Source organism: Salvelinus namaycush, chromosome 6, assembly GCF_016432855.1.
Source record: "Salvelinus namaycush isolate Seneca chromosome 6, SaNama_1.0, whole genome shotgun sequence".
Classification (NCBI taxonomy): domain Eukaryota; kingdom Metazoa; phylum Chordata; class Actinopteri; order Salmoniformes; family Salmonidae; genus Salvelinus; species Salvelinus namaycush.
The window spans coordinates 46,896,187-46,919,776 of record NC_052312.1 but is presented as its reverse complement, the minus strand read 5'-3'; the positions used below and the strand labels follow the sequence as shown (position 1 = coordinate 46,919,776).

At 43.3% G+C, this 23,590-nt stretch overlaps 1 protein-coding gene across 1 annotated transcript; it reads left to right on the top strand.

The window, feature by feature from the left end:
* Positions 1-1,150: 1,150 nt before the first annotated feature.
* On the top strand, positions 1,151-21,963 carry plxnb2a.3 (plexin b2a, tandem duplicate 3). Its single transcript, XM_038996742.1, has 10 exons — positions 1,151-1,725; positions 10,361-10,866; positions 11,182-11,346; positions 11,553-11,807; positions 12,054-12,251; positions 12,448-12,627; positions 14,192-14,326; positions 14,457-14,557; positions 17,365-17,491; positions 21,852-21,963. The coding sequence occupies exons 2-10, from the start codon at positions 10,363-10,365 to the stop codon at positions 21,939-21,941; spliced, it is 1,755 nt and encodes a 584-aa protein (XP_038852670.1). The 5' UTR covers positions 1,151-1,725; positions 10,361-10,362; the 3' UTR covers positions 21,942-21,963.
* The last annotated feature ends 1,627 nt before the right edge of the window (positions 21,964-23,590 follow it).

Genomic DNA, 23,590 nt, shown 5'->3' with positions numbered 1-23,590 from the left:
CCATCCACAGTCCTCCCCTCTCCCTATTCCATCCACAGTCCTCCCCTCTCCCTATTCCATCAACAGTCCTCCCCTCTCCCTATTCCACCGACAGTCCTCCCCTCTCCCTATTCCATCCACAGTCCTCCCCTCTCCCTATTCCACCGACAGTCCTCCCCTCTCCCTATTCCATCCACAGTCCTCCCCTCTCCCTATTCCATCGACAGTCCTCCCCTCTCCCTATTCCATCGACAGTCCTTCCCTCTCCCTATTCCATCCACAGTCCTCCCCTCTCCCTATTCCATCAACAGTCCTCCCCTCTCCTTATTCCATCGATAGTCCTCTCCCTATTCCATCCACAGTCCTCCCCTCTCCCTATTCCATCAACAGTCCTCCCCTCTCCCTATTCCATCGACAGTCCTCCCCCTCTCCCTATTCCATCGACAGTCCTGTTCTCTCCCTATTCCATCGACAGTCCTCCCCTCTCCCTATTCCATCGACAGTCCTCCTCTCTCCCTATTCCATCGACAGTCCTCCCACTCTCCCTATTCCATTGACAGTCCTCCCCTCTCCATATTCCATCGACAGTCCTCCCCTCTCCCTATTCCATAGACAGTCCTGCTCTCTCCCTATTCCATCGACAGTCCTCCCCTCACCCTATTCCATCGACAGTCCTCCCACTCTCCCTATTCCATTGACAGTCCTCCCCCTCTCCCTATTCCATCGAGTCTCCCCCCTCCTTATTCCATCGACAGTTCTCCCCCTCCCTATTCCATCGACAGTCTTCCCCCTCTCCCTAGTCCATCGTCAGTCCTCCCCCTCTCCCTATTCCATCGACAGTCTTCCCCCTCTCCCTAGTCCATCGTCAGTCTGCCCCCTCTCCCGAGTTCATCGACAGTCTTCCCCCTCCCTATTCCATCGACAGTCTTCCCCTCTCCCTAGTCCATCGACAGTCTTCCCCTCTCCCTAGTCCATCGACAGTCCTCCCCCTCTCCCTATTCTGTCGACAGTCCTCCCCTCTCCCTATTCTATCGACAGTCTCCCCCTCTCCCTATTCTATCGACAGTCCTCCCCTCTCCTTATTCCCCGTCTTGTGTGTAAACTGATACGTACAGGCTCAGTGTATTTTCTTGGGAAAGAGAGGGGGAGGAGTGAGAGAAGATACTCCATCCCTCTTTTTCTTGGGCGCTGCCACTGAAAAGAAGAGGGTGTAGGGCTCAGTTGTTTTTCTCCAGCTTCAACGATAGTTTGCAGACTCTCTTCCCGTCTTGTGTGTAAACTGATCCGTACAGGCTCTGTGTATTTTCTTGGGAGAGAGAGAGGGGGAGGAGTGAGAGAAGATACTCCATCCCTATTTTTCTTGGCTGCTGTACCGCGGGCGTTACAGTTCAACGTGCAGTTTCTTGCCAAGTCATCAGGGCGGACTTAAACCAAAGGTGTGTTCGTCTTTGAATCTGAAACGCATCTGAATTCATTCTGTGTTTACGTTTTTTGGGCGTGAAGAAAAATCTCGTCGTGGGGAAAGTGCCAAACTTCCAAACCGTGTCATATTTCCCGGGATTTAGAGCGTCGTTGCTCGCTCGCTCCCTTCGGCATCTCACAATGTTTTCTCTCCCGGGGAAGATCTGAACTTTTTACGGACGGTGACAACGTAGACAATAGGACTTCGTTTGGGGTTTGGTTGTCAAAAGAGAGGAGACGAACCGATTAGGACAGCGAGTTCGTGTTCAACTACCAATTCCTGAGGTAAGCGACCGGTCATGGCTGTGTATTTGAACTTCTCAGCGGCTGAGTTTGGTTAAGAATGATGTGAAGGAATCGACACAGATTGTTGGTCTGGTTCTATGACATTGGGATAACAACGAGCCACCAGATGCTTGGTAGAAACGTCTTGTGTCCTTACAACGGATATTCGCCCGTAGTTTTCCTTACGTCTACCAAAAGCAGTTAGGGACCGTCAACATAGTGACAAATCAAACATTTAAAATTTCAATAGCTCTTTAAAACCTGTTGAGGACAGAGGGCGCTGTTTTCACTTTGGGGGAAAATCGTGCCCAATTTAAACGGCCTCGTACTCAATTCTTGCTCGTACAATATGCATATTATTATTACTATTGGATAGAAAACACTCTCTAGTTTCTAAAACCGTTTGAATTATATCTGTGAGTAAAACAGAACTCCTTTTGCAGCAAACTTCCTGACAGGAAGTGGAAAATCTGAAATCGATGCACTGTTCTAGGGCCTGCCTATTAATGTCCTTGATATTTATTAGAATACATGCACTTCATACGTCTTCCACTAGATGTCGACAAGCAGTGAGAGAAGAAATTGAGTGTGTAACTTGATCTGGGGTCGAATAATAGCTCTCGGCATGACGTGTCACCAGTTTCCTGTTTTCTGGAGAGCGCGTGAAGGGACCTGGTATTGCCTTCTGTAAAGCTGTCGTTATGGACGACTAATATCTCCGGCTTTGATTTTATTTGATACATGTGACAATATCATCGTAAAGTATGTTTTTTCAATATAGTTTTATTAGATTATTGAAATTTATTCGGGACGTTAGGCGTGTTGCGTTGTGTGCCTTTGTTCAGGAAGGAGAGCTTAGCGCCACTTTGCTAGCTTTCCGTGCTAATTGACTGGAGAAGAGGACATTCTAAATCCAAACAACGATTGTTCCCGACAAAGGACCCCTTGTACAACATTCTGATGAAAGATCATCAAAAGTAGGACCCATTTTATGATGCTATTTCATATATCTGTCGAACATGTGAACTAGTAGTTTGCGCCCTGAGTTTGGGCACTCTCTCGCTATACCTAAGCTGGATGTCGTAATGAAGTTATTTTTAGAATTCTAACACGGAGATTGCATTAAGAACTAGTGTATCTATCGTTTCCTATACAACATGTATTTTCTAGTAACGTTTATGAATAGTTATTTGGTCAGAATAGTTGGAGTGTCATAAAAATATCTGCACATTCTGGGAAAAAGATGCTATGTTAGCACAATGTATAACCACTGATTTCAGCTCTAAATATGCACATTTTCGAACAAAACATAAGTGTATGTGTAACCTGATGTTATAGGACTGTCATCTGATGAAGGTTTATGAAGGTTAGTGAAAATTAATATGTTTTGCTGTTTTATTCCCTATCGCTAACGTGCCTATTGCTATCGCTAACGTGCCTTGATGAATGAATGCGGTAGTGTGGTAGGCTATTGTAGTAAGCTAATATAATGCTATATTGTGTTTTCGCTGTAAAACACTTAAAAAATCGGAAATATTGGCTGGATTCACAAGATGTTTGTCTTTAATTTGCTGTACACCATCGATTTTTCAGAAATGTTTAATGATGAGTATTTAGGTATTTGACGTTGGTGTCTGTAATTACTCTGGCTGCTTCGGTTCTATTTCTGACGGTAGCTGTGATGGTAGCTGCAATGTAAAACTGATTTATACCTCAAATATGCACATTTTTAGAACAAAACATAGCAAAACATTGTATAACATGTTATAAGACTGTCATCTGATGAAGTTGTTTCTTGGTTAGTTTGGTTGGTTCTTGGTTAGTTAGGTTGGCTTTGTGCATGCTACCTGTGCTGTGAAAAATGTCTGTCCTTTTTTGTATTTGGTGGTGAGCTAACATAAATATATGTGGTGTTTTCACTGTAAAACATTTTAAAAATCGGACATGTTGACTGGATTCACAAGATGTATATCTTTCATTTGCTGTATTGGACTTGTTAATGTGTGAAAGTTAAATATTTCTAAAAAATATCTTTTGAATTTCGCGCTCTGCCTTTTCAGTGGAATGTGGGAGGAGTTCTGCTAGCGGAACGCCAGAGCCAGACAGGTTAACCAAATACTCCAAATACTTTCAAAACTAGTTGTAGCTAACCCGATGGTATAGACACACATTGCACACCCTTTAGTTTGTCCATTTTCATCTCACATAATTTTACATGAATTTTTCAAAATGTAAAATTTCAATAGCTCCTTGGTCATGTGACCTGGTGACTTCAAACAAGGTTCAGAATGTCCATTCAGTGGGCCTACACATTGCACACCCTTTAGTTTGTCCATTTTCATCTCATGGTTTTACATACATTTTTCAAAATGTAGAATTTCAGTAGCTCCTTGGTCATGTGACCTAGTGACTTCAAACAAGGTTCAGAATGTCCATTCAGTAAGCCTACACATTGCACACCCTTTGGTTTGTCCAGAATTTCAATTGCTCCTTGGTCATGTGACCTAATGTCCGCTGACTACCCTTCTATATTGCACACTCTTGTTTGTGTACTTTCATCTCATGCGATTAGAGGCCTTCATATTTGCAGGCCTTCATATTACATGGGTGTTAGCTATTATTTTTTTAAATCAACAAATGTTCCATCCTCGCAATAACTATCTTTCACATGGACACTAAAAAGATCCGCAAATGGCTGTATGTGGAATGGATCAAGGACAGGAGAGGTGTTCAAACAGAGGTGCTTAAAGGAAGGTACACAGGTAGGCCTCATGAAAAACAATGTTTCATATGCTCTTTTTAATCACAGTAATAGGCAGTGATTTGTCAGTCACAGTCAACAGCTCTGCACCCCTCACAGCAACTTGCCCAAGCCTCCCCATTACTCCTTCACCCAAATCCAGATAGCTGATGTTCTGAAAGAGGTGCCAAATCTGGACCCCTACAAATCAGCTGGGCTAGACAATCTGGACCCTCTCTTTCTAAAATTATCCGCCGCAATAGTTGCAACCACTATTACTAGCCTGTTCAACCTCTCTTTCTTATCGTCTGAGATCCCCAAAGATTGGAAAGCTGCCGCGGTCATCCCCCTCTTCAAAGGGGGAGATACTCTAGACCCAAACTGTTTCAGACCTATATCTATCTTACCCTGCCTTTCTAAGGTCTTCGAAAGCCAAGTTAACAAACAGATCACCGACCATTTTGAATCCCACCGTACCTTCTCCGCTTTGCAATCTGGTTTCCGAGCTGGTCATGGGTGCACCTCAGCCACACTCAAGGTCCTAAACGATATCATAACCGCCATCGACAAAAGACAATACTGTGCAGCCGTATCCATCGACCTGGCCAAGGCTTTCGACTCTGTCAATCACCGCATTCTTATCGGCAGACTCAACAGCCTTGGTTTCTCAAATTACTGCCTCGCCTGGTTCACCAACTACTTCTCAGATAGAGTTCAGTGTGTCAAATCGGAGGGCCTGTTGTCTGGACCTCTGCCAGTCTCTATGCCACAGGGTTTAATTCTCGGGCCGACTCTTTTCTCTGTATACATCAATGATGTCGCTTTTGCGGCTGGTGATTCTCTGATCCACCTCTACGCAGACGACACCATTCTATATACATCTGGCCCTTTTTTGGACACTGTGTTAACTAACCTCCAGACGAGCTTCAATGCCATACAACTCTCCTTCTGTGGCCTCCAACTGCTCTTAAATGCAAGTAAAACTAAATGCATGCTCTTCAACCGATCGCTGCCCGCATCTGCCAATGACTGCCCGCATCTGCCAATGACTGGAACAAATTGCAAAGATCACTGAAGCAGTAGACTCATATCTCCCTCACTATCTTTTAGCATCAGCTATCAGAGCCGCTTACAGATCATTGCACCTGTACATAGCCCATCTGTAAATAGCCCATCCAACTACCTCATCCCCATATTGTTATTTATATATATTTTTTTCTTTGCACCCCAGTATCTCTACTTGCACATTCATCTTCTGCACATCTATCACTCCAGTGTTTATTTGCGAAATTGTAATTATTTCCCCACTACGGCCTATTTATTGCCTTACCTCCCTAATCTTACTTCATTTGCACACACTGTATATAGACTTTTGTATTGTGGTATTGACTGTACGTTTGTTTATTCCATGTGTAACTCTGTGTTGCTGTTGGTGTCACACTGCTTTGCTTTATCTTGGCCAGGTCGCAGTTGTAAATGAGAACTTGTTCTCAACTGGCTTACCTGGTTGATTAAAGGTGAAATTAAAAAAATTTAAAAATACTGTATGTGGGAATGTCTTATGTCCGTCCTACATGTAGTGTTGGTACATGGAATATTCCTTAACTGCATATATCATAAATTGCTATTGCAAATAGAAGTATTATGTTCAACAACTGACATTTTCAGATATAATTTTGACAAACACACTTTGGTGCTTACAATTCATTCTCTATTGGTCATAGATTTGGTGGGCACTGTCATCTGTGATCTTTGTGATATGACTTTCTTTAAGCACGTACTGATGAAACTGTCACTTTATATTTTTTTCTTAAAGTCTATAAACGCTCTACATGTATTCACACTGTGATAGGGTTGGATCCTATATGCTACTTTTATTATTGTCCTGTAAATGGTTCAGTGGCTATAATTTAGGCTGTGTGTAGAATGGGGCATAAAGGAAATTACCTCTACTACTAAATTACTACTAGATTATAGTGATAAGGAAAACAGCATACACATTTGGCCTGTGTATTCATTTGCCTATAACTAATCAGAATTCCATTATGTTTACATAAAAAAGAGAGTACTTCAAAATGAGAAGACCCTGCCATGGAAAAGACGACTGGGCGGACATAAAGTGGAAAAGAGGGGAAATAACTCCCACCATGCAGCAGGACACCTTCAACTGTGGGGTCTTTGTAATGCAGGTTTGATAGTTATATTTTCAATAATGTGAAAATTAGGTCAAAAACTCTATTTTATGTTTTGGTGTAGATGGCCAAGGAAGTTGCGCAGAACTTCCCCAACATCCCAAATTGATATGGAACCTTCAAAAACACATGGAGCAACTGCAAAATGAAATGTCTGAGGATATACTAAAAATGTCTGTTATGTAATGACATTTAATTCAAAGTAAATGAAAAATTCTTTCTTTTTATGTAGTTGTGTGGGACAGCCATATGTTCAGTTCATGCCTATGATTTCAGAGTTCAACAAAGCCAACAACTGCTTCATGTGTGTCACTGATAAAGAACCTGGATGTGGTCCAAAGACTGACTGAGTTAGTAACTTTATTTAACATGTTTATAATCTTTTGACAACAGTGACGGCATGTAAGACAATTTATGATATAGCACAATGGATGGCTAATTCGTCATACTGCATTGATATTTGATATTATTTATAACGTGTTACGTTTTGTTTTGATTGAATGTTTTGCATGCCAACGGTGGTTCCATGTGCTGTAACTAGGAATGAAGACAAAAGAGTTCAACAGAGTAAAGAACACAAACTGGAAGTGCAGTCTTTGTTGTTGAAAATGTATGCTATACCCCATCCACACTGAAGAGGCTCTGAAATGTACATCAACCAGGGATAAGAAAGTTAACACTGTGAAATGTTTCATATTTAATTGAAGTTAAGTTTCTGTTGACATGTTGGAAAAGATTAAAGGTCTACAATTTCTGCTTAATTTGTCAATATCACATTTTTATTGATTTACTGGCCACCATTATTGTGGTTACATGTTCAGTATATGTATTGACCAGCAAACCCACTGCAGCCTACCTACCAGCTCACTCTCCATCCCTGCTTTGGACAATTAATAGCATGGCTCTCGTACTTTGCCCTTTTCCTTTATGGTTGATATTAACAATGAAAGGAGATATTATCTGTCTCTCTCCTATTGTGTACCGCTGTTAAATACTGTGGAAAAATAAAAAACAGGGAAAATAGGTACTTAGAACTACCAATTATTATAGATAAATATTAAAGAAAAGGGTAAACACAAAACTGGACTGAACCCCCTAATTGTCAAACTAATATTATTAATGTGCAACAATATAGAAGATACCTGACTAGAGTGTTACGCACGCCTCTATGAAGAGGGAACGCAACACCTTGCTGCAAATCAACTCCCCGTGAAGCAAAAGAGGTATGAACTGTAGGTGCGAGAAATGACGACAAAGGCAGAATTTACCGTTTACTAGGATTTATTTCCTTAAACGGTAATATGGGGAAAAGGGGCTGGACGGAACCAAAGCAAAGAAAGTAAATATCAAAGCTTCCCCCTCTCCTATCTAACCTGCCTACCCACTACTTACCTAACTTAGCACCACCTGGTGCCCTAACCAAAATACAGGGGGTGGTCCGCCCAGGTCTTACCTAGTGTGCCTAGACATTGAATATATTACAGGTATATGTATGCCCGCGGGCCTCTTGCCTAAGCACTCCCAAAGTGCCTTCTCCTTCCCCCCTGGGAACAAATGAAACAGAACAACAAACAATTAGTTATGCTATATGGGTGTATATCCACTGCATGCTTCTTAGGTGTGTAAATTACATTGTAACGGCTTTCTTCCTGGGATGAAGGAGAGAACCAAAATGCAGCGCGGTTATTGTTCAACATGTTTAATAAGACGATAAACGATGAACATTAACAAATACCAAAATAACAAACGTGAAAGCCGAGACAGTCCTATCTGGTGCAGAACACAAACACAGAGACAGGAAACAACCACCCACAATCCCCAACACAAAACAAGCCACCTATATATGATTCTCAATCAGGGACAACGATTGACAGCTGTCTCTGATTGAGAACCATATTAGGCTGAACACAGAAACAGACGAACTAGACACACAACATAGAATGCCCACCCCAACTCACGCCCTGACCATACTAAACAAATACAAAAACAAGGGAAAACAGGTCAGGAACGTGACAGACATGACCAAGGAGCTATTGCAAATTTTAAACTATGAAAAATGTACGTTACACCGCGTGATTTTACAGTACACAAACAAGAGTGCGCAATATAGAAGGGTAGTCAGCGGACATTAGGTCACATGACCAAGGAGTTATTGAAATTGTACATTTAGAAAAATGTATGTAAAACCATGTGATATAAAGATGTACAAACCAAAGGGTGTGCAATGTGTAGGCTTACTGAGTGGACATTCTGAACCGTGTTTGAAGTCACTAGGTCACATGACCAAGGAGCAATTGAAATTCTGGACAAACCAAAGGGCGTGCAATGTGTAGGCTTACTGAATGGACATTCTGAACCGTGTTTGAAGTCACCAGGTCACATGACCAAGGAGCTATTGAAATTCTACATTTTGAAAAATTATTTTAAAATCTTGTGAGATGAAAATGGACAAACCAAAGGGTGTGCAATGTGTAGGCCCACTGAGTGTACATTCTGAACCGTGTTGGAAGTCACCAGGTCACATGACCAAGGAGCTATTGAAATTCTACATTATTTTTTTTTTAATGTAAAACCATATGAGATGAAAATGGACAAACTAAATGGTGTGCAATATAGAAGGGTAGTCAGTGGACATACTGAACCTTTTTTGAAGTCATTAGGTCACATGACCAAGGAACTATTGAAATTTGAATGTAAAGAAAGTTTGTACTATGTTTACGCTCCCTAACTAATTCAACTTGGAATACAAAATGCTGCTCACATTTCCACATGTTTATTAGCTTTGGAAAGCGAATTAATGTCCAAATCGTGAAAATAAGACCTGTGCAATGATCCTCTCCTCTCCTGGTCCTCTCCTCTCCTGATCGTCTCCTCTCCTGATCATTTCCTGGTCATCTCCTCACCTGATCCTCTCCTCTCCTGGCCCTCTCCTCTCCTGATCCTTTCCTCTCCTGATCGTCTCCTCTCCTGATCCTCTCCTCTCCTGGCCCTCTCCTCTCCTGATCCTTTCCTGATCCTCTCCTCTCCTGATCCTCTCCTCTCCTGGTCCTCTCCTCTCCTGATCGTCTCCTCTCCTGATCCTTTCCTGGTCCTCTCCTCACCTGATCCTCTCCTCTCCTGATCCTCTCCTCTCCTGATCCTTTCCTCTCCTGATCCTTTCCTGATCCTCTCTTTTATTTTATCGTCCGTGTCAAATTCACTGATCAACATCTGAGGGGAGTTAGGGGAGCGAGTGAATTGATTTTCCCTCCTTTATGTTTAGTGGGAAGGGAAGGATGAGAATGAATAATAATGAGAGTGGACAGGTAGGAACGCTGAAGTAGAACTGAATAACTTACTGCTAAAAAAAACATTTTATAGAAGGAATGTTATTAAACATTGTAATCCTTCATGTCTTTTTTTATTAGCTGTTGAAACGTCCCCTCAGGCCTGTCTGTGGTTACTAAGTTACAAAGTCACAGAAAGACTAATAGGATGGAATGATTAAGATTAGTTCCTAATCTCCCCCTTTCTCCTCGATCTCCTCAGTCTCTCTCTCCTACCTCCTCCCTCCCTCCCTTCACTCTCTTCCCTCTCTTCTCCCCCTCTCACTCCTTCCTTCCTCTTCTTCTTTCTCCCTCCTACCTCTCTCTCCCTCTCTTTCTCTACCAAGTTACAAAGAGACAAAGCTTAACATAATTATTTTTCCCTTCCTCTCCACCAGAGATGGCGTGGCGGTGGGTCCTGGCTGCCATCTTGGCGATGTCGTCTCTCTCCCTCCTCGGCTCCGCCTACAACGAGTTCACCTCTGACACCCTCATCAACAACGTAGTCCAGGACCCAATCACCAGCCGGCTGTATGTGGGCACGGTCAACGCCCTCTACCAACTGGACCAATCCCTGCACCCCGAGGCACACACCAGAACAGGACCCGAATTGGACAACCGCCAGTGTCCCCCGCCCGTGACTTCCTGCGAGGAAGCAGTGGAGACAGACAACCATAACAAACTGCTCCTCATCCATCCATCCAAAGACACCTTGATAGTGTGTGGGAGTCTGTACAGAGGAATCTGTTCTCTGAGGAACCTGTCTAATGTAGAGCAGCTGCTGTACTTCAGCGATAGTAACGGAGAGAAGTCGTACGTGGCCAGTGCTGAGGAGAGTGTGTCAGTAGTAGGGGTCATGTCTTATTACTTCAGCAAGGACAGGGAGAACTTCACCGTCTTCCTGGTAGGTGGACTAACCGCTCCGTGATATATCACAGTAATGTCATTTAGCAGACACTTTTATTCAAAGCGACTTGTATAAATGTTTTACGTATTGGGTGGTCCCAGGAATCGAACCCACTATCCTGGCTTTGCAATCGCAATGCTGATGTTGTATTGGGATTTAAAATTGTAAAGGTACTAGATAAGTGAATTTCCCATGTTCTGTTCCCTCGGTCTCATCCTAGGTGTGTAAAGGTTATGTCAGCCACGAATGCACCAAGCTGAACCATGTTGTATTTACTTCCTGGTCACCATGGTAACTCTCTGTTCTCTTCAGGTGGCTAAGGGCTACGGCAGCCATGACAGCACCAAGCTGATCAGCACCCGTATCCTCCAGGTCCATCAAGACTGGGTGTTGTTCGACAGCATCATCGAGGCCTCGGCCGTCCAGTCCAACCCCTTCACACTGCGCTACCTCCATGACTTCAGACACGTCTTCAAGGTAAGAGACGGAGAAACCCCTTTTACACACACAGCAGTGTCAAACATCCCCTCGGAGCCTGTCTGTGATTACAACGGTACAACAAGACTGAAAGACAAATACTGATTCATGGAACTCATTCTGTTCTATCTCACTCTTTTTCTCTCCTTTTTTCCCCACTTTCTCTATTTCCCCCTCTCTCTTTTTTTATGTGTCTCTTCTTCCAGGACGAGGGCTTTGTCTACTTCCTGTTCTCCAGAACCCTGGGTGCCCAGGATTCAGGAACCAAGAACTTCACCTTTATCTCCAGGATGTGTGAGAACGACCACAACTACTACTCGTACACAGAGCTCCAGCTGAACTGCAGTGCGGGGAACAAGTACAACAAGGTCCAGGCAGCCTACGTGGCCCTCCCAGGAGAAGCCCTGGCCAGGAATATGAGCTCCTCTGGCCGGTACGGACCGGTTGGAGCCCAGGATAAAGTATGTATTTATTTTCCCCCTCTAACAATTTAAACTTAATCCACTAACCAGTTCAATTCTATACCCCAATTCAATTATATAACCCCTAATAGAATTGCCCTAAGGGGACAGATAGTTGTTTGAATTAGATTGAATCCCACAAATGAGTTTGGACAGATAAAGCGGGCATTTCACCTTTACTTAAGCAGGCAAGTCTGAACCGTAAGAACAGTGAGTTAACAACAGAGACTTGTGTATTCCTGTCAGGTTGTGTTTGTGGTGTTCAGCTCAGACGACGACAGCTCCAGCTCGGCAGTATGTATGTACCCACTGAGGGCCATCAACCAGAGACTGGTGGAGATCATAGGAGCCTGCTACAGCACCAAGGGAAAAATAAACAAGACGTCTGCCGTCTACTCCCCGTACTCCTCCAAGTCAGACGAGCTGTGTAAAATTGAAAATGAGGTTTGTAGCCTGACCAGCCCCTCCAGTCAAGGGTTTTGAACAATTGATGGTTTTGTAGTTTACCTTGAAGTTATGGTCGTTGCTCTTCTACAATGAAATGTACAAGAGGATGTAAATATAATGTAATAACTGCTACATTATCACTTCTACCTACTAGTGAGATAATGTATCTGACATTGATTCCTCCCCTCTTCAGATGGGCATGGTGACCAATCAAAAGTGTGGTGCTGAGCTCCTGCCCTCCCCGCTGGCCAGCAGGGCAGAGTTCGCCCTGGCAACCGACCCCGTTTTCACCAAGAAGGGCCTGATGACCGCTGTGGCCGTCGCTGTGGAAACGGAGCACGCCGTTGCCTTCCTGGGGACCACTTTAGGAGAGGTACTAGCTAACAGTGATGGACATTCCAAGTATTTTCGTTGAGCTGGGTCTTTTGGCTCCCAAACAGATCTTTGTTCATTAGTTCTTACAAATGGATGAAAAACCATGAAAAATATAAGGGGTTGCCTACCTTTATGTCAAATTGTGACACGAGTTCAATTAAATGGTTTACGTGACATTTTTCTTCCGCCTGCATGGACCACAATAAGGTTTTCAGAGACTACAGCTGACCCTAACTCCAGATAATGGTTGAGTTACCATCTTCAGAGAATGTTTCTCTGACTGAACTCCAGATAATGGTTGTCTGGAGCTCAAACCGCAGCAGTCGCAGCGAGCCAATCAGGGAGACAAATGGAACAGCTCTTTCACAGATGAGATTCAGTTCTCGACGTTCCCCCAAAAAGAGCCGTTGTTTCGCGGACGACCTGTCACTGCTAGCTACCACCTTACTGTTGACCTGTCACTGCTAGCTACAACCTTACAGTTGACCTGTCACTGCTAGCTACAACCTTACAGTTGACCTGTCACTGCTAGCTACAACCTTACAGTTGACCTGTCACTGCTAGCTACAACCTTACAGTTGACCTGTCACTGCTAGCTACAACCTTACAGTTGACCTGTCACTGCTAGCTAACACCTTACTGTTGACCTGTCACTGCTAGCTACCACCTTACTGTTGACCTGTCACTGCTAGCTAACACCTTACTGTTGACCTGTCACTGCTAGCTACAACCTTACAGTTGACCTGTCACTGCTAGCTACAACCTTACAGTTGACCTGTCACTGCTAGCTACAACCTTACAGTTGACCTGTCACTGCTAGCTACAACCTTACAGTTGACCTGTCACTGCTAGCTAACACCTTACTGTTGAACTGGCACTGCTAGCTACAACCTTACAGTTGACCTGTCACTGCTAGCTACAACCTTACAGTTGACCTGTCACTGCTAGCTACAACCTTACAGTTGACCTGTCACTGCTAGCTAACACCTTACTGTTGAACTGGCACTGCTAGCTACAACCTTACAGTTGACCTGTCACTGCTAGCTAACACCTTACAGTTGACCTGTCACTGCTAGCTAACACCTTACTGTTGACCTGTCACTGCTAGCTACAACCTTACAGTTGACCTGTCACTGCTAGCTAACACCTTACTGTTGACCTGTCACTGCTAGCTACCACCTTACTATTGCAATATTGTCTTTCTAACACTAACGCCAACACTGGTCTTTCTCACGCCAACACTAACACTTGCCTTTCTTCCACTCACACTTGTCTGTCTTCCACTAGCACTGTAACTGGTTTTGTTAATCGCTGCTTCTTTGAAGAAAGTTTTACTTGAGGAAAGCAATGACTGTGATATGTAGTTGGTCTTACCTACCTTAGCTAAATGCACTGACTACAAGTTGCTCTGCATAAGAGTGTCTGCTAAACAGAAACACGTCCTGCTGGAATGTTATTCTATAGGCTGCTCTGACTTGTATGTATTTTCCTTAATAGTTGACTAACGTCTTCTGCATCGACCCAGCCGCCTTTTCTGTCTTCTTTCTGCTAATGTAACGTAGGTGTTGAAGCTGCACCTGTCGACCAGTCCAGAGGTGTACGGCCGCGCCCCTGGGGAGAACACCGGGGACAAGGTCAACAAGAACCTGCTGTTTGACACCAGCCTCACACACCTCTACATCACCACAGAGAAGAAGGTGAGCCGGGAACTTAACGTGGAACTTTATTCCAGAGCGTAGATTTTCATCAGTGTGAGGCATTCCATGCATTTTGGTTAGTACGATATCCAAGCAATGTTTGAATCAGCCGTTTTTGTTTTGCTCATAGATCACCAAGGTGCCAGTGCAGGCGTGCCACCTGAAGACAGACTGCCAGTCCTGCGTGGCACAGAAAGACCCCTACTGTGGCTGGTGTGTGCTGCAGGGCAAGTGAGTACAGTACCAGTTATAGCCAATGTTCCCCCAAATCAAATCAAATGTATTTATGTAGCCCTTCTTACATCAGCTGATATCTCAAAGTGCTGTACAGAAACCCAGCCTAAAACCCCAAACAGCAAGCAATGCAGGTGTAGAAGCACGGTGGCTAGGAAAAACTCCCTAGAAAGGCCAAAACCAGGGAAGAAACATAGAGAGGAACCAGGCTATGAGGGGTAACCAGTCCTCTTCTGGCTGTGCCGGGTGGAGATTATAACAGAACATGGCCAAGATGTTCAAATGTTCATAAATGACCAGCATGGTCAAATAATAATAATCACAGTAGTTGTCGAGGGTGCAGCAAGTCAGCACCTCAGGAGTAAATGTCAGTTGGTTTTTCATAGCTGATCATTAAGAGTATCTCTACCGCTCCTGCTGTCTCTAGAGAGTTGAAAACAGCAGGTCTGGGACAGGTAGCACGTCCGGTGAACAGGTCAGGGTTCCATAGCCGCAGGCAGAACAGTTGAAACTGGAGCAGCAGCACGGCCAGGTGGACTGGGGACAGCAAGGAGTCATCATGCCAGGTAGTCCTGAGGCATGGTCCTAGGGCTCAGGTCCTCCGAGAGAGAGAAAGAAAGAGAGAAAGAGAGAATTAGAGAGAGCATACTTAAATTCACACAGGACACCGGATAAGACAGGAGAAGTACTCCAGATATAACAAACTGACCCTAGCCCCCCGACACATAAACTACTGCAGCATAAATACTGGAGGCTGAGACAGGAGGGGTCAGGAGACACTGTGGCCCCATCTGATGATACCCCCGGACAGATACTCCCGGACAGTCCCTCTAAGCTGTCTGCAGCTCCTCAGACTGCCTCGCAGAAGAAATACCAGCCTGCGCAGAGAAGCACGAGATTCAACTTCACTCAACTTTCTAGAGTTTTCCCCCTTAGTTAACACTATCAACGCTTCCCTTTACTGTTGGAATTGTGATTGAATCCACGCTTTCAATGCAACATACCGAAACAAAACAAACTATGCAAGATTTTTTGTTGTAGGCAGAAGTTGGATTCTATTGCATTGACAGGCACGACTGAGCTCAATCACACAGACCGCTGCGCCTTAACCAATCAGAGATGCATGTAGCCACATGTGCACGTTTGTTCATGTCCTTTGCTAGTTAGTGAGTTATTATCCCAGTTATAGATCATTTGTAGTCAGCAATAGGGGAGGGATTGCTTCCTACAAGAGCACAAAATGTGTACATTTCTAGTCATCTTTGAAAAGCGAGTCAGGTGAAGAGATTTTTTTTGTCTTAAAGGGGCAGTGTTGTATTTTGAGACAGGCTTGAATAAGCTATGTGGCCATTAGACAGAGGGAAGCATCATTTGTCTGATACTCTGTAATAATGGTATGGGAATAATAATACATTATATTTAGAAAAGTGGTTTCTTGCATCAACACAACATTTTCCGTCACCTCCTTGTCTGAAGGACAAGTGGATAAACAGGTTCATATTAAGCCCTGCATGTTTTATTCAAAAAGTCTCATGGAATGTACACCACACATTGAACACCACACATTGGCTGCTACTGTAGGCGGAATGATAGAACAGATATTTCCATTAAAATGTTATGGGATGCATTTTCTGCATTGTTTTTGATGGTAGGCCACTCTGGTAGGTCTACAGACATTATGAACAAATAGCCACAGTAGCCTACTTGACCACTGTTAGAACTGTAACTTAAAGCGGGTACAGCCTCAGTGTTCACAGTAAAACTGTAACTTAAAGCGGGTATAGCCTCAGTGTTCACAGTAAAACTGTAACTTAAAGCGGGTACAGCCTCAGTGTTCACAGTAAAACTGTAACTTAAAGAGGGAACAGCCTCAGTGTTCACAGTAAAACTGTAACTTAAAGCGGGTACAGCCTCAGTGTTCACAGTAAAACTGTAACTTAAAGTGGGTACAGCCTCAGTGTTCACAGTAAACGTGCGCTAGAAGTTGCACAGAATTTTGACAATGTTCAAATTTGCGCTCAGCAGACTTGAAATTTGCTCAGTGACAATTTTTTAGGGGAACATTGGTTATAGCTGCAATATTTCCTGCTGTTCATTGATATTTTCAATGAATAATACAATCTAACTTATAAATGTCTTTCTCCTGTTATAGATGGTCCAGGACTATTTTCTCTCTTTAGCTCCTATCAGTGATGAACTGGGCCTGGATACAGGTAGCAGACTCCTGGTTAGCTGTAGTCCAGACTCCTGGTTTGCTGTAGTCCAGACTCCTGGTTAGCTGTAGTCCAGACTCCTGTTAGCTGTAGTCCAGACTCCTGGTTAGCTGTAGTCCAGACTCCTGGTTAGCTGTAGTCCAGGCTCCTGGTTAGCTGTAGTCCAGACTCCTGGTTAGCTGTAGTCCAGACTCCTGGTTAGCTGTAGTCCAGGGTTAGCTGTGGTCCAGACTCCTGGTTAGCTGTAGTCTAGACTCCTGGTTAGCTGTGGTCCAGGGTTAGCTGTGGTCCAGGGTTAGCTGTGGTCCAGGGTTAGCTGTCGTCCAGGGTTAGCTGTGGTCCAGGGTTAGCTGTAGTCCAGGGTTAGCTGTGGTCCAGGGTTAGCTTGGGTCCAGGGTTAGCTGTGGTCCAGGGTTAGCTGTAGTCCAGGGTTAGCTGTGGTCCAGGGTTAGCTGTGGTCCAGGGTTAGCTGTAGTCCAGGGTTAGCTGTGGTCCAGGGTTAGCTGTGGTCCAGGGTTAGCTGGGGTCCAGGGTTAGCTGTGGTCCAGGGTTAGCTGTGGTCCAGGGTGTGACTGGTCTGTTCTCCTCCAGGTGTACCAGGAAGGGAGACTGTCCCAGGGCTGAGGATGACAACACGTGGCTGTGGAGCCCCAACCAGCAGTGTGTTCAGATCCAGGCCTTTAACCCACCCAGCTTCAGCTGTAGGAAGACCAAGCAGGTACTGAGTGGTTGAGTGTACATGTCTACTTTCCCTGTCATTGGCAGCTGTCCTCTCCAGTGTGAAAGATCATCTGTTGTGCTGGGTTTGCTTCATTCTGAATTCATTCATTCTGAGTTTAACTCTAGTCAATTCCATTAAGCTCTGCTCCTTTTCAGTGCATTTCTCTCGCACTCACTCACTCACTCACTCACTCACTCACTCACTCACTCACTCACTCACTCACTCACTCACTCACTCACTCACTCACTCACTCACTCACTCACTCACTCACTCACTCACTCACTCACTCACTCACTCACTCACTCACTCTCACTCACTCACTCACTCACTCTCACTCACTCACTCACTCACTCTCACTCACTCTCACTCACTCTCACTCACACACACACACACACACACACACACACACTCTCTAACCTCTCTCTCTGAAATGAGCTTTCTGGGTCAGTTCTGGATTAATGAACTGTGTACATTTTTAAACCAGATATCAGTCACTTCACTCCATTTCATCTCAATTCTCTCCAGGAACTTGAGTTTTTGTCACATAACCAGTCCTGTGATTTGAAAAATAATTGCATTGAGAGGATTTCCTCAATGGACCTCTTTGTATTCAAGAGGAAGTTTTTTCTCTTGTTTCTCTGTCTCACACACACTCTCTCTCTCTCTCTCTCTCTCTCTTTTCAATTCAATTCAATTGAAGGGGCTTTATTGGCATGTGTTAACATTGCCAAAGCAAGTGAGGTAGATAATATACAAAAGTGTAATAAACAATATAAATTAACAGTAAACATTACACATACAGAAGTTTCAAAAGAATAAAGACATTACAAATGTCATATTATGTCTATTTACAGTGTTGTAACAATGTACAAATGGTTAAAAACGTCTTATGGCTGCAAGCCCGACGTCGGTACACTTATGACAACAGCCAGCTCAAGTGCAGGGCGCGAAATTCAAAATATATATTTTTTAAATATTTAACTTTCACACATTAACAAGTCCAATACAGCATATGAAAGGTACACATCTTGTGAATCCAGCCAACATGTCCAATTTTTAAAATGTTTTACAGCGAAAACACCACGTATATTTATGTTAGCTCACCACCAAATACAAAAAAAGGACAGACATTTTTCACAGCACAGGTAGCATGCACAAAGCCAACCTAACTAACCAAGAACCAACCAAACTAACCAACAAACAACTTCATCAGATGACAGTCTTATAACATGTTATTCAATAAATCTATGTTTTGTTCGAAAAATGTGCATATTTCAGGTATAAATCATAGTTTACATTGCAGCTACAATCAGAAATTGCACCGAAAGCAGACAGAATAATTACAGACACCAACGCCAAATAACTAAATACTCATCATAAAACATTTCTGAAAAATACATAGTGTACAGCAATTGAAAGACAGGCATCTTGTGATTCCAGACAATATTTCCGATTTATCAAGTGTTTTACAGCGAAAACACAATATAGCGTTATATTAGCTTACCACAATAGCCAAAAACACAAGCAATTTCCCATTAGCAAAAGTAAGCGATCGTAACAAACAAGCAAAAGATATATAATTTTTGACTAACCTTGATTTTCTTCCTCAGATGACAGTCCTATAACATCAGGTTATACATACACTTATGTTTTGTTCGAAAATGTGCATATTTAGAGCTGAAACCAATGGTTACACATTGTGCTAACTTAGCTACTTTTTCCCACTACGTCCGGATTTTTCCTGACACTTTTTCTGACACACATATTCTGACCAAATAGCTATTCATAAACATAACTAAAAAATACATGTTGCATAGGAAATGATAGATCCATTAGTTCTTAATGAAATCGCAGTGTTAGAATTCTAAAAATAACTTCATTACGATATGCAGCTTCGGTATAGCTAGAGTACCCAAACGTTGGGCGCCCACGACTAGTTCACATGTTCGACAGATATATGAAATAGCATCATAAAATGTTTCTTACTTTTGCTGATCTTTCATCAGAATGTTGGACAAGGTGTCCTTTGTCCAGAACAATCGTTATTTGGATTTAGAACGGCAACTTCCCTCTTGATTTAGCACGCGCACTAGCCAAGTGGCACGGATCTCTCCATCGTCAACAAAGTCAGAGAACGGAACACGGCAAAACTCCCGAAAAAATGTCAATAATCTGATTAAACTATATTGAAAAAACATACTTTACGATGATATGGTCACATGTATCAAAATAAAATCCAAGCCGGAGATAGTAGTCGTCCATAACGGCAGCTAAACAGAAGGCAATCCCACTGTCCACCTCGCGCTCCCCAGAGTACCGGAAATGAGGGACACGTCATACAAAGAGCCTGTATTCCACTTCAGACCAAGATAAACACGAAATTTCTTCTCTCACAGCCTCTTGACATCCAGGGGAAGGTCTATGAAGTGCACGTAGACTCTTATGTATCATGCCCATTTATAGGCAGGAAGAAGAACAGAGCCTCGATTTCAGAATTTCCACTTCCTGGTCAGGAAGTTTGTGCCAAATGAGTTCTGTTTGACTCACAGATATAATTCAACGGTTTTTAGAAACTAGAGAGTGTTTTCTATCCAATAGTAATAATAATATGCATATTGTACGAGCAAGAATTGAGTACGAGGCCGTTTGAAATGGGCACCTTTAATCGGAGCTACTCAATACTGCCCCCTGCAGCCATAAAAAGTTAAAGTACACAAGGGAAAATAAATAAGCATAAATATGGGTTGTATTTACAATGGTGTTTGTTCTTCACTGGTTGCCCTTTTCTTGTGGCAACAGGTCACACATCTTGCTACTGTGATGGCACACTGTGGAATTTCACCCAGTAGATATGGGAGTTTATCAAAATTGGGTTTGTTTTCGAATTCTTTGTGGATCTGTGTAATCTGAGGAAATATGTGTCTCTAATATGGTCATACATTGGGCAGGAGGTTAGGACGTGCAGCTCAGTTTCCACCTCATTTTGTGGGCAGTGTTCACATAGCCTGTCTTATCTTGAGAGCCATGTCTGCCTATGGCGGCCTTTCTCAATAGCAAGGCTATGCTCACTGGGTCTGTACATAGTCAAAGCTTTCGTTAAGTTTGGGTGAGTCACCGTGGTCAGGTATTCTGCCACTGTGTACTCTCTGTTTAGGGCCAAATAGCATTCTAGTTTGCTCTGTTTTTTTGTTAATTCTTCCAATGTGTCAAGTAATTATCTTTTTGTTTTCTCTGATTTGGTTGGGTCTAATTGTGTTGCTGTCCTGGGGCTCTGTGGGGTCTGTTTGTGAACAGAGCCAGGACCAGCTTGCTTAGGGGACTCCAGGTTCATCTCTCTGTAGGTGATGGCTTTGTTATGAAAGGTTTGGTAATCACTTTCTTTTAGGTGGTTGTAGAATTTAACGGCTCTTTTCTGGATTTTGATAATTAGTGGGTACCGGCCTAATTCTGCTCTGCATGCATTATTTGGTGTTCCTACGTTGTACGCGAAGGATATTTTTGCAGAATTCTGCATGCAGAATTTTGGGTGTTTGTCCCATTTTGTGAAATCTTGGTTGGTGAGCGGACCCCAGACCTCACAACCATGAAGGGCAATGGGTTCTATGATTGATTCAAATATTTTTAGCCAGATCCTTAGCCAGATATTTTTAGCCAGATTAGTATGTTGAATTTTATGTTCCTTTTTGATGGCATAGAATGCCCTTCTTGCCTTGTCTCTCAGATAGTTCACAGCTTGTGGAAGTTACCTGTGGCCGCTGATGTTTAGGCCAAGGTATGTATAGTTTTTTTGTGTGCTCTAGGGCAATAGTGTTTAGATGGAATTTGTATTTGTGGTCCTGGCGACTTGACCTTTTTTGGAACACCATTATTTTTGTCTTACTGAGATTTACTGTCAGGGCCCAGGTCTGGCAGATCTGTGCAGAATATCTAGGTGCTGCTGTAGGCCCCTCCTTGGTTGGTGACAGAAGCACACCAGATCATCAGCAAACAGTAGACATTTGACTTCAGATTCTAGTAGGGTGAGGCGGGTGCTGCAGACTTTTCTAGTGCCCCGCCGCCAATTCGTTGATATATATGTTGAAGAGGGGGGGCTTAAGGTGCATCCCTGTCTCCCCCCACGGCCCTGCTGGAAAGAAAAGGTGTGTGTTTTTTGCCTATTTTAACCGCACACTTGTTGTTGTGCTACCATGGAGTTTATAATGTCGTATGGTTTTACCCCCAACACCACTTTCCATCAATTTTGTATAGCTCTCTCTCTCTCTCGCTCTCATCGCTCTCTTATTTTACTTTTTTTTTCATCATTCTTTTTTTGTTATCTTTTTTTGTGTTCTCAAAACCTGTTTTTCTCCCTGTCCAGGTTGAAATCGACATCCCTCCCTCCCCAAGATCGGCCCTTCTGACATTATCGAGTGCAGATTTGGTTCGGACACTAGTGAAGCTGAGGTGATGGACCAGAAGGTCACCTGTGCCCTCCCTGACCCTGTGAACATCCCCTCTCCACATACAAGCAGGGTGAGTCCTCCTGAATACTGGTCCTAACCCGGGTCCTTAGCTCCTTGGGTGGTAGATGGGTCTCTATACTGTTTTAGCCTGGATATCAGTCTGTTTCTTTAACTAACTAGTCTTTGTCTTGCCAAACAAGGCAACATTGTGTTTTATTCAGTAGCAGGAAACCAGTCAGGTGACCAGGCTAACATTTCCTCTCAGATTAATGGACTGTTTTGTCATATTGTGTTCAGACTTTGTGACGATGCAGGTGAAGATCCTGGTCAACCACGGCATCGAGGTGACGTCCAGTGAATACAAGTTCTACAACTGTGCTGCCACTGTCAGGAAGTCAGAGAACACGCCGTAAGTGGCGCCAGTAAAACCCTTTATGGTCACCAACCTTTTCTGAGACAAGATCACTTTCCAAGCCGAGATCTACCACTCAGATATTCTTTAAAAACAGGACTTAATAATGTAAGCCTATGCAACAGTAACCTAATAAAACTGTTGTGTAGGAATTAGGTTTGTGCAGTAGGCCTAATACATTATCACAACATATTGGCTTTATGCCTTCCTGACAATATTGTTCTTTTCAGACCATATTATATTTCAAAACTCGAGCTTTGATGACAAAATAGATCAGTTGTATCATTTGCAAGGCTCAGCTGAGCATAAATTGAAATAATTATATTTTTTATTTTACTGGACTGATGGTCAGTCTCAGCGGAGGGAGAGCGCAGCAGAGGGTCCACCTCTCATAGTCCCTGCTTTCTTCTTTCCTCCGGTGAGACTGACCAGAGAGAGGGGACACCGTCTTCCACCTGATGGCCAAACTCGAGTCGCATCACATTATTTCTGCCTCATGCTCCAATTCATGTTGTTCCTATGACCAGAAAAGTGAAATATTCCTGGATATTAAAATAGACCTGACGAGCTGCTGATAATAAAACAACAGGCCTGTTGAAGCACGGCTACTCAGCACGAGTGGAAGTAGGGAGAAGCACATTTATGTTTTGTAAAAGTGTTGAATAAAAACAATGTTGGACAGTACTGGATTAAAACAGTGTTGACAGTACTGGATTAAAACAGTGTTGACAGTACTGGATTAAAACAGTGTTGACAGTACTGGATTAAAACATTGTTGACAGTACTGGATTAAAACAGTGTTGACCGTACTGGATTAAAACAGTGTTGACAGTTGTAACGGCTGTCTAATTCTTCCTCCTCGGATGAGGAGAAGGAGTAAGGGTCGGACCAAAACGCAGCGTTGTATGCAGACATAATTGATATTTATTAAAGACAAGACGAACACGAAAAACTCTTAAACAAACTACAAAACAATAAACGACGTAGACAGACCTGAACTTGAGAACTTACATAGACACGAAGAACGCACGAACAGGAAAGACTAGCCAAACGAACGAACAAACGAAACAGTCCCGTGTGGTGCAACAGACACAGACACAGGAACAATCACCCACAAACAAACAGTGAGAACAGCCTACCTTAATATGGTTCTCAATCAGAGGAAACGTCAAACACCTGCCTCTAATTGAGAACCATATCAGGCAACACATTTAACCCAACATAGAAACACATAACATAGAA

Bases quoted from the DNA above. Each gene is read 5' to 3' on its own strand.
- plxnb2a.3 (XM_038996742.1), top strand. From the start codon at position 10,363: ATGGCGTGGCGGTGGGTCCTGGCTGCCATCTTGGCGATGTCGTCTCTC. The intron at 11,808-12,053 runs GTATGTATTTAT...TATTCCTGTCAG, and splicing joins CGGTTGGAGCCCAGGATAAA to GTTGTGTTTGTGGTGTTCAG. The intron at 12,252-12,447 runs GTTTGTAGCCTG...TCCCCTCTTCAG, and splicing joins TGTGTAAAATTGAAAATGAG to ATGGGCATGGTGACCAATCA.